General features: G+C 43.7%; 1 protein-coding gene across 2 annotated transcripts in view; it reads right to left on the bottom strand.

Annotated features, from left to right (window-relative positions):
* Nucleotides 1–12408, bottom strand: part of kank4 (KN motif and ankyrin repeat domains 4) — a 72436-nt gene that overhangs the window by 18579 nt on the left and 41449 nt on the right. For both annotated transcript variants that reach the window (XM_061078844.1, XM_061078845.1), the window contains exon 2: nt 351–424. In XM_061078844.1, coding sequence (XP_060934827.1) covers nt 351–366 — 16 coding nt within the window. In that variant the 5' untranslated portion in view covers nt 367–424. The remainder of the gene's footprint in view (nt 1–350; nt 425–12408) is intronic.

Below are 12408 nucleotides of genomic sequence, written 5' to 3' on the forward strand. Positions count from 1 at the left end.
CACATAACGGTGCTTCATTATGCAAAACCATATCATATCACTTACTGGGAAAGTAATTATCCTGCAGTGATCACGCCAAAACAAACTAATCAGCATGCAAAATGCTGCTCTCGCTGTGTCGACTTATGAATACAGTATGAGATAGGGGAGAGCTATCACCTGAAGGAAATAAGCTCTCGGTGCTGCCTTCAGGAACAGGGAGTTAAATATGTAACTCACAAATGTTATATAATGTAATCGAGACAAACTAATTGTTGTGACACTTGTGGAAACATGTGACGTGTCAGGTTTGTGACACAGCGAGTTAAACACAACATCATTGTTTATTTAAATGACTCAGTGACACGCACCACTTTTCTTGTCCATCGTGGGAGGCGGAGTTCTCAGTCATCGACTTGTGTTTGCTAGGGTTGGAGCTGGCAGCCTAAGGAAACAGAAATGAGAGAAAGCTACGTAAGAAAGTGAAAGGTTGTCATCTGAGCAGAACATCAATTTTAATGGAGAAGGAAACGTATGTGGTCCCTAAGGCTGCAGAGAATTACGGAGCTTCAACCATATAAAACTAGAATGGAACTCATTAGATCGCATACCTCTGCCAACAGTCCACTAATGAGACCACATTTAAATTCACTATATCTGGATGTTATTTGGATCTCATAGATAATCAGATTCTTTTCATCAAGATCCATTAAATAATCTCCGTCATCCGGATCTGCACCAACATGTACTGGGTCCTTACTTGGGTCATTTTCCATCCCTCCACAAAATGTCTCTGTGTTAACAAACACATAAATGTAGACAAAACCTTGGAAAATACATGTTGTGAAAAAACCTACTCAATAGTTCATTGTGTTATTACAGCAACTGAAATGCTCAACAGCTCCATAAAACAAGAGAACACACATTTATCTCTCTGAGATAAGATAATGAAGAAGAAGGAAGGCAAATAAACTAACTTATGATCAATGTAACCTAAGACAACAGCTTTTAGGAAAACATTTTAAGCTCAAGCTCAATTGTGCAGTGATTGTTAGTGGCATACGAAAATAGCTCATTTTCTATTACATTAGAATTGTTTAGTATAGTACATGACATACTGTATTTATATATTTATGGCAGCGGTGTTCACACTCCTGCTGGTATAGTGAGGTGAGAAAAAGTATTTGCTTTATTTATTCAGCTCATATACAGCTTATACTTAACTTTTTTAAAAGGGTCAATATGCAGTTAATAATTGTGCAGCCGCAGTGACTTTAGAGAAGTGAAAGTTGCTGGATTAAATTATTCCAGTAACAAAAAAAGAAGGAAAAGAAAATGCCGATACATCATTAACTTAATTTAATTTGCCTTTTAAGCCATTTAATTCACCACAGCTTGGCCGGGCCCACAGCAGGGGAACACGTTCGGTGCCACTTTGGGATCATTTGTTCCAGTTGGAGAAGCCAAGACACCAGAGCTGTTTGTCCATTTCTCACAACGAGCTTACTGCAGAGCGCAGTTAAGTGAGATGGAAAACAATTCAGCAGGGGGAGTCAAAACCTTTAAGGGCTTATGTAAAGCTTCCTAATAAAATATCCAATACTAATAATAAAATCCAGGCAATTGGCCCAGCTTTGAGTGAGTAGCACAGTTTAAATCCATAATAAATTAACGCTCTCTGTGTATGCTCTTAATGCCAAATATCAACTCTAAGGCTATTTAGCAAATAGCTGCACGTTATTCACGCAATTTCCATGCAAATTTGTGTCACTGGAGAAAAATATCTGCCACATAAGGGACATAGCGTGCCACTGCCTGCAGCTGTGGTTCAATAGGTGGTGGAGTTCAAACCTCAACATGTGAGGAAGGTTTCAGGCAATTTAAATTAGCATTTTCATTACGTTTTGGAGGTGGTACACAAGAGTATGTGCAGTACATGCATTGTATTTTTTATTATGCCCCTGAGGTACACATTACTGCAGACGTTATAACTGATGACGTAATGCAATGAAATAATGAAACCGTTAAAAAAAAGCCATTTTGCTTCAGTGGTGTTCCCTCGTATGTCACTTCAGTTTTATTTTTACACTCAAAGAAGATGAAGCCCTTGTAGGCAAACAAAAACACTCGTCTCCCGAGAGGCAGTTTTTCCCTTTTGAAACGGCTGCTTTGATATCTGCAGGAAGGATGTGAACACCTCCATGTTGCAATAATCTAAAACAAGTATGTGAGACTGAAAAATGCATAAAAACTCTCAGGGCTCAGAAAAACAAAGTGGCACTTTGTCTGCAGCAGCTCAGACAGTTCTTCAACTAACCTGATATCTCACCACTTTATTACAGATGTCAGACCCAGAGCTGCAGCTGATTCTAAAAAGGGACGTATTTAGCTCATATTCTGGTTGATCATTTTATTTTTACTTGAAAAGGTTTTCATGCTTAAATATTCAGAAAACACTTCACTTTCCTCTAACTGTCCACTGCTGCAGCTCCTCCTTTCAGCCCCTGTCTCTGAATCTTTAAAGTCCCAGGTCGGCTCTTATTGGCCAGCTGGCCCACCCTGTTGTAAATGGTCAACCTCTTTAAGCGCATGAAGGAAATGTCGGCCTCCAGACTCGCTGCTAGGCTAAATTATGCAAATGTTGAGATCACTTCCAATAGTTCCATTAAATTGAATCAAGCCAGAGCAAATTGTTCAAACTCATAGATGCCAGTTCCCTAAATATGCCAGATTTTTTAAAATCTACATCCTTCCATTATTATCTCGAAACCGACGTTTCAACCAAGTTTCCTGCTTATATGTACAATCACTTTTGTGTAATGCTGCTGATTAGCAGACAAACACAGATGAAAACATTAACTCCTCGATTAAAAAAAACCTTTAAGACACCAGAGGAAAGAAACACTGAAAATCATCACATTTCTCCCTTAACCATAAAATTGCATTGTGCTGCATCCATTGCACTTGTCTATATTCAGATGTATTTGTGTGTTTTAAGGACACAGAACTGATTTACAGTGGTTTGGAGAAGCCACGTGTTAGGCTGAGTGTTGGGTTGCAGAGCGGAGCAGGGACACACTGCAAGGCAAGCACTTCACACGCTGGCAATGCAATCAATCAACATGACAGCCTGTCCACTCGGGGACCTAAACGGTAACTGTGACAAGCTCTATTTGGTGTCCGTCCCGTCTTCATAGATTGAGCCGTAATAATGAAAAAGACAAGGCGACCTGGAGCAGGATTGTTGTTACAGATGAACAGATAGACACACAACACACACACGTAGGGAGCCACGTGAATCAACACACTGACAGCCACTGCACAGGATCTGACACCGTGTGATTGCTGCCATGGCAACCGCTCTTCCATCCGGTACTTGTGCGCGTCCCAGGAGTGAAGAGAGCACCGGGGCATTCCTGACTCCTCCCGAAAGCTCGGCTGCGATCGGCTCGCTGTCCTTAAGGCTTAATTAGCAGATTTGGGAACAGAGGAATGCCGCATCGTAATTGCCGAGTGAAGAACGGCCAGACCCCGCTGGCAATTATACACAGTGGGCAGGCAACAAAACCCTCCTTAATTAGATCATTACCGAAACGCAGAGACAGAGGTAGGATGGAGGGCGGACAGAGAGAAGGAGGGAGTAGAGACAAGAGGAAAAAGATGGAGAATAAAAGCTTGAAAGTGTCAGATGGAAGTGACAGGGAGGGACGAGCGCTGACAGGAAGAGCTGGAGAGGTTGATGCTGGTGTAGGAATAAAAAAGCTCCACGGTAACAACCTGTGACCAGCAAGGAGCTTCATTAACAGCGAGTCCATACCTGACCTTCACTGCCGTGTGAGTTGTGAGGAATTTAAAATAAGTTTCTTCTTTTAATTAAGGTCACTTGTAATTCTTGTGTGGCTAATGAACGCCTCGGAGCAACGGAGATATATCACGTTGAGCTTCAGCAGGGAAACATGCACGATGGAGATAAATGATTAACCATAACATCAGTCTATAAGCAGAGAGCATGAGTTTGTACACGCAGACAGTGTTTACAACTCGTAGATTATCCAGGTTAGGGTTGGTGCTTAGATATCGGAAGCGCCTGGTGACACTGATGATTCATGATCCACGCGGGATTACAGAAATAAAGACTTTGAGCTGAAATCTTGAAAAGGCTCCGTTAATCCAAAGAGGTTGTATTTGCTACGAGGCTACAAGAGGCTGAAAGGAAGCCACAGGTGTGTTTTTTAGTCTCTCTCTTTGTCCCTGTTTGCATGTACATTGCGTACAGTATGTATTTTAATATGTGCGCCTGGTCGAGTCCTTGTATGTTTGAACGGCAAACATGACCCGGGGAAAAAACACATGCACACAACGTGCAGCCTGTGCGGCGTGCGGCAATCTCTCACCGCCAATCCAATAAGGGCGACAGCTGCTGAGAGGCTGTAACAAAGGTAACGTGAAGCCTGGAGGACGGGAGTAATGAGAGGACGGTAAATAAGCTCCTACTGACAGCCAGGGGGTTTTCACATGTCATCAAACCACAACCACAGCAATGTTGGCTTTTTTTCTTCTTCTTCGGGGGGGGTTTTATGGACCCCAGGGAATCAACTCAGCGCTTAACAATGTATTTAATAATGTGGAAAAAGACATTTAAACACATCGCTGGGGAAAATCTACAACCGAAGATATTAACTTTGTCACAAACTAGTGCAGAATCCGTTCTAAACCTGCGTGTGTGTATTTACTGGGCCTGTGGTGACGCTGGCTGCAGTTTTCTTACAGAAACTATAAAAGTGATCTGCAGTTATTAAGCCGCAGTGAATAAAAACGTGCAGCTGGACTGGAGTTTATTAATATTGAACGTACAGCATAATTGCACCAAACTCCACACTGCACTTCCTTGGGCCCCTTATCAAGATATAGAAGCTTCATACGCAGACAGAGTTTTCTTATTAGATCAAGGAAGGCCACACTGACTGCAATCTTCTTCAGATCATGCACCCACTCGAGGATTCATGGATAACCACCAGGGAGACGCACACATGCACATAAAATTACTGCTGACCCAACCTATCACAGAGGGGGAACAGCGTTAATTGAATGTCATGGGTCATTACATCGGAGAGGCTGTGTACTGGAGATTGAATTAGTCTAATACACTGAAACAGAGCAGGCTCAGACAGAAGACAGGCCAGCAGGAAGTGAGATTGTGGAGAACGGGCAGGGGGAGGAAGGAGGAGGTGGGCGGATGGGAAAGGGACTGCGGGTGAGAAAGTGTAAGGGAGGCAGAGCTGGGAGCGGCAGCTGTTCAAACTCATATCTCCCACATGCAGAGCGGCTCTACCGTTAATGTTCCGCTCTCTTCCCTTCTCTCACACTCTATCTCGGTGAAAAAGGAAGGTCCATGGATGCGTTGTGACCTCTCACACACAGTGAAGCCCCGTGCACCGGCTGCAGCTGCAGCTCTGAAGTGTTGCTCCGCTATCTGAGAGAAGCTGTGAGCAGCAGCAGAGAGGTGGGGGAGAAACAGGCCGAGTGGCAACAATAACGAGAGTTCTGGGTCCTTATCGCAGGCCTGACATGGGACCGGCTATCTGTTTGCTCTTGCACTGCCCTGAGAATATAAACACGAGCGTCCACCTCAACACACCGGCTCTCAGGTCCAGAGAAACAAACTCACATGTGCAGGCGAACGCAGCGATACAGATAAATATGCAAAGTACCAAATAGTTTAGTTATATGCCGACTGAAGCACAACTCGCAGGAGTGCAGTTTCAGCACAGCAGCAAAAAGCTTTTCAAACTAATTTGGGTTTTTAAAGTGCACATTTTCAGGAAATAAAGCAACATGACGACATTTCTTTTTCAATTTAAAGTTGCTGATGTTAGAAATCCAACAGTTTTTACAGCTGATTCGACTTCAAGCCCCTACAGCACCACAACCATTACTCTTGGTCTTATTTTGCTCTCATCAGCAGATACATCAATTGAACCAGACAAGTTGGAAAGATTTAAAACTGTTCACTTCAGGTTTAAGTATTGTTGTTGGACAATCAAAGCTACAATTGTGACTTATACCTCTACAGAAATTATAGAATGAGGTAGGTTTGTAGTGGAGTGAAGGAAAAACAGAGGAGAGAGATGTTGAAAACCAAGTTGTGTCACGTGTGAATGAAAATAATTAATAAAAAGCCTCAGATGTGACTCAGCAAACCGAAAAACCTTGGTTGAAGAGAACTGAAAGCTGTAGCACACTTTATACAATTATGTAAACATATGGGGAAAACTCTCAGAATAATATGAACCGACCGATGTTGATATAACACATTTTAATTGTGCGATGACAATGACGTATTTCCAGAGAGAGAGTTTACATTTTTTTTGCAGATGAGCTTGCTATATATTCCTCTATGAAACTGTTTGAGCCATTGTTAAACAGTGTTACAGCTCGGAAAAATCTGCCTTTAAATTAATTTTACACATCACATTATGGAAACAGTCATGAATCACATAAGCCATTTTCCAGGCTAATTTATTAAATCGGTTGTTGTCCACTTTGTCCTCATCTGTGTCCCATTACAGAGACACTCCCTGGGATACAAGTGGGAGAGGAGGAGGAGGGGGGGGGACGCGGAGGATGCTTCAATTAGCTCGATCTGGGGAGTTGCTGCAGATGTGTAGGACAATTTTGCATAATGAAAAAATGCACTGACAAGACAACTGGGAGCTGGAGAGTTTCTGATTTCTGAACCAAATCCAATGAAGGGCGTTAGCAGCCATATCATGAGGAAAGAACGAGAGACGTTTATCTGAAATCTCAGAGCTTAGTCTGTGTTTGCTCGGCAGGAACAGATCAATCCCTCCGCTCCGTAAGAGCTGTTTGAGCACAGGCCAGTTCACCCCCCCCGCAGTCTAATATTATCCCAGTCTATGTATAGCACATAACAACAACAATGCTCGACTAGAATATATATTTTGGGCCAATTACACCCGTTAATCGGTTCCATACTTCTTCATCTAGATTCCTTATAATCCAACACGATGAAGTCTCTTTCAGTGAGTCAGTGCTTCTGTATTCGGCCGTGTCCCCTGTTCACTTTGTGCAAAACAACGTCTGGATCCCGAACCCTGAGAGAAAAGGAAAAAGGGAACTTCTGTCTATGGGCTTCATTAAACAGGCTGTCGTGAGGAGGCGGCTGGTTTATTATAGGTCAGCTCAAACTCTGCTGTTTTTTCCTCCTAATTTAAATGATGGTGTCGGGAAGAAAACCCATCTTTGAATGCAACAAGAAATTCAATGAAACTATAATGAGTTTATGTCTAGAATAGTGAAAGATGGGGACAGCTGTTGAGGAGGTGCTACTTGTTATTATTTGCAACGAGAACTTAATTGTCGGGGGGGAAATAAATCTGTTATCACTGTGTTATTTAAGCTTAATGAGCCTGTTCTCCTCCTGAGCGCTGAATGGAAGTGATTTTCTTTCCAAGCTCACGGCAAACAATAGAAGCTCAACACAAAACAAAGCGTCCAGAGCCTCACACTGATGTCTTTAAAGTCTGCCTCTCTATTGTTCAGTTGCAGTTGCCGGTTTCCTTTGCCTCTGCGTGAGGAAGTCAGTTGTAAGAGCTTGAAAAAACCACAGAGATCGAGTGTTTCGCTCAGATTCCCACAGGCGACGGAGAAAGTACAGGATGCATGTGGAGGTTGACCCCAGGGTTGGGTTTCTTTCAGAGCAACATGGGAAAATGGGGAATATTCTTCTAGATGTTACTATTGTGTAATGTGAAGACTGGAAGAAAAGACAACTTGGACATCATCTTCTTAACAAATCTGATTAAAGAGAAAGAAGATTCTACTGTACAAGGTTGCTATATTTTAAGATGTGGCCCAAAAACCCTGCAAAGCTGCAAGTTGTGATGAAGAAGCGAATAAAAGACAATTGTGTGTGATTTCCCCTGTCCATTACTGTCCACTAGAATCGTCCACACAGCCCAAAATGCATGGACATGTGGACAGTGTGTGCATAAAAAACTTTGCAGATATGAAGAGGTACAGACAGATTATCATATTCCCAAATGACTAGTTGTGCATTTTTTTAACGCCCACCTACACCTGGAACCTGCACCCATTGGACGGGACCAGCTGTCATCACACTGTACACTGTATGTTCCAATGCATAATGTGTGTTATCATCTATTTTACGCTAAATTGGGACCATAACTTACTTAATGAACATCATGCTATGTTGAAGAAGACCTGACACCAGTAACTGAGACTGTAACCTCATTGGGAAAATGTCAAGTGAGAAGTAAAGTCATTTTCTTATAGACTTCTACATTGGGTTCACATTTGTTACCCGGAGTGCACGTCCATTTGTATATACAGTCTATTGATCATCCATTGTCTACTATTATTAACTTCTATCAATAACATTCAGCCCTTTATTCAGAATATGGCCCTACATGAAACCACGATAATCAATTTGCTTGATCATTGCTCAGATTTACATCACTGTGCCTCCTTCAAATTATATAGTTGGAGTATTACAAGCTGTATGCTAGAAAAACATATGGATGGAGGGAAAAAGAAAAGATAAGCGAGTCCATATCAACTTTATCTGCCTGTGTGGACATGACCCTCTAGTTACCCCCCCCTGTCCTGCTTCGGCCACATCTGTCCAAGGACAGATAACCCCTGTGTCCCTCCCTCCAACTGTTTCTTTATCAGGGGCTCGCTCCTTCTCTTCATCCCTCCATTCGGAGAAAGAAAGCCTCTTCCTTTATTTTAAGATGGCTCTCCTCGTGGCCTGTGGTGTTGTTTCAGCATGAGGAACAGATGCTTGCTTTCATTAGCCATAAAGGAAGTGACACACCATCTATTATTCATCGCAGCACACAGCCGACCCCTTCGAGCTGCATCTACGTTAGCACCCCGGCTATTTCCGTTTCGTGGAAGTTAATGAGGGTGGTGGAGTACCTGCTACCGCTCATTAGCATGTGGGTAATATCTGTCTGTGCCGGCGTCAGCAGTCGGAGATGAAGAGGAGGCTGGTGAAAAGATGAAGAGTAGAGGAATGTGACAAACAGCGGGAGGGAGAAGGTGCTTTACGTTGCCATCGAAGACTAGATCAATTGCAGTGCTGCCAAGTCACATTACATCCACGTTCAATCTGTGTGACAGGCATCAACAACTCAAACACACACACACACACACACACACACACACACACACACACACACACACACACACACACACACACACACACACGTACAAACACCAAACAGGTATAAAATATTCAAATGTACAGTGCAAGCAAGTTCCATATGACACACTCTCTCACACTCTCAGTGAAACTATTTATGAGTTATAAATAAATCTGGGTCCCCTCGCTCATTAATTAGCACTTACACAGCCAAAACCGTACACACACACACACACACACACACACACACACACGGGCAAGCAGGAAATTCCAACACAGTTGGCTGAACATGAAATAATATGCTGTGTGTGCCACACACACCCACACACAAACACACACATGCAAACACACCATTTATACTCTCCTACACACAGTCACACACAGTCACACACACTAACACACCTCCTGGTGATAGAGAGCCTGCCTGACACCAGCAGAGCGTGGAGCCGGGCCGGCGATGGTGGAGCGGCACAGTCTGCAGAGCAGTGGGAGAAATCAACACGTATAACTTCACACTCTATTGATCTGGATGACGCACGGTGACGGCTCCTTTCACACAGAAACACATTCAGATACCGCCTATAGGAAAAAGAAGGAGTTGGCTGATTGCCACACGGATTCGCTCAATGCTCATTTGATTGTGTTTGTGTGTGTGTGTGTGTGTGTGTGTATGTGTGTGTGTGTGTGTGTGTGTGTTTGTGTGTGTGTGTGTGTGTGTGTGTGTAACGGATGCATGTTGCCTGATTGTCGGCCTGTCCGCTTATTACCTCCCTATTGTGCCAAAGCTGTATGAGAAGTGCCGACATTCTAAGAACATACACACACACACACACACACACCAACACACTCTTTCACACTCATTCTCACACATGCCAGGCAAACACATGTGACCTATGTTCTGGGCTGCAAAAATAGAAAGAGGAGAGAGGGAGTGCGTAAAGGAAGGAGGCGGGGGGGAGACGATCAAAGAGAGGATGAGCAGTGTGAGGTAAACAAGATGGAATTAAAGCCGAGGAAAAAACAGCGAAATCCAGAGAGCAAACTGTTTACGAGAGTAAATTGGTTTCAGAAAAAAAAACAACGCACACAAGAGCAGAAGCAAAGATGAGTCAGAAGGAAAAGGAGTAAATCCTCAAGGGGGGGGTTGGACTCTCACCTGCCACACAGCCCCTGTCACCTCCTGTCCTTCCTGTGTCTGTGAGTGCGACTGACCCTGTCTCGCTGTTAACCTCAGCACAGAGGAAAGGACAGAAAAAAAAAACTGAAATAAAAGGAGGGAGGAAGGGGGGGTGGGGAAGGGGTGGAGGTGCTGGCAGACGCCTCAGAGGGAGGAGAAGAGAAGATGCTGGTCAAACTATTGGCTCTTCTCAGGATGATGGATTCACCAGCCGGCCCAATGTGAGCAAAATAAATAATACCCGAAAGATAAATGAGCTCGACGGAGGACACACACACACACACACACACACACACACACACACACACACACACACACACACACACACACACACACACACACACACACCAACAAACAACAACACACAAACAGAAGTGGTAATCAACTACCTCTGCTCCTCTGTATGCGTCAACAGTGCAGCAACTTTAAGTGTGTGTAGCTGTTAGTGTGTGTTTGTGTGCAAAGTTTGGGATTTCCTAAAGTGCTCATGACCACAAGGGAGACATGAAGCAAAGTGTGTGTTTGTGTGCACGCCAACTTTTTGGTGTGTGTGTGTGTGTGTGTGTGTTTGGGTTCGTTCATTCATGCATCTCCTGTTGTGCGCACCCATGTGTGTTTCTAGGGTTGTGTTTGTGTCCGTTAAGGCTGCAGGGCAAAAACCGGCCTGCCCTACAATGAACACCCATCATGCACCATTCTAATTATCGCTGAAGGACCTGAAGCAAACCCCTGCTGTGCTTCCACCAGGCTTCCACCGGGTCAGACTCCACACTGGATCCACAGCATCATCTCTGAAGCGACACACTGTCCATCGCTGAGGTTTCATCTCTGTGAAACCAGAGAGAGTGAACCCCTCAGTTAGCTGCGTCCAGCTCCATATCAGAGAGCAGTCTAATGAGTAAACCCCCGGCTGGCCCAGTTGGCTCTGCAGGCCAAATGAGGTAAATAATTAACTGCCTTTAAATAGGCTAACTGCCCACACTAATGGGTCCTATCTCTTATCTCACTCCTGCACCGATCCCTCAGACCCGCCGGCTGCTAATTTCCCTCAGTTCATTTTAAAGGCAAACATCTACCTCAAAAAAATACAGCCCCGGCAGCAGGGAGCACGTAGCATGTGTAAAGTAGAGCCTGAACACTTTGGCTTGACGTGCCAGGCGGCTGCAAAAATATATGGAGCACATGAAAAATTCATACGATATAGTGCGTAGCTGTTGTGGATGTTCTTTGAGGCCAAAGGGTTCGTTTTTATTACGACTGGAGGGAGAAGGGTTATGTTTTTTGGGGGGGGAACAACAACCATAGATATCATATATAAAGACTAGATGTCTCGTCTGCGTTGCCGGCCAACGGAGACGAACGTCCGGACATGGCGGCCATCTTGCTAGGGGGCAGCTTGCTCACCCATAACATTGTGTTGGTAGTGGTAAATAACCATTAACTTATTGGTTAAACCAAACCGTTTAACCAATAACCGATTTTTAAACGGTTTGGTTTGTTATAAACGTCAGAGATGTAGATATGACACTAATTATTTTATTTTCTAAAAAAAATTAATAATTTATGCAGCGTCATAACTACATCTCTGACGTTTATAACAAACCAGATCGTTTAAAAATCGGTTGAAAATTGAGCAAGTTATGGTTATTTACCACTACCAACACAATGTTATGGGTGAGCGAGCTGCCCCTTAGCAACATGGCCGCCATGTGCGGACGTCCGGCTCCGTCGAACGAGACATCTAGCCTTTATATATGATATCTATGAAAACAACCAGCAGGATGGTTTAGCAGGAAAGATTTGTCAACACCGACACTGGTGATAGCCTAACTGTCACTTTGCACTTTAATTGTGTCATTAATCAGTTGGTTTACTCTGATGAGGCTGTTTGTAATGGATAAGTAAATGTGAGGGGAAGCAGAACATGTGAGGATGTGAGGGAAGAGTCATGATACAAAGCTGATGAGCAAACAACTGGAGAGTAGAGCATAAACCATACAGCACCTGGAGTCCTCTGCACAGAACCCTGGTAAGAAGCTATGCTCAGGAGGAGTTCTATGGA

The sequence above is a fragment of the Limanda limanda genome, chromosome 9 (assembly GCF_963576545.1).
Source record: "Limanda limanda chromosome 9, fLimLim1.1, whole genome shotgun sequence".
NCBI classification, from domain to species: Eukaryota; Metazoa; Chordata; class Actinopteri; order Pleuronectiformes; family Pleuronectidae; genus Limanda; species Limanda limanda.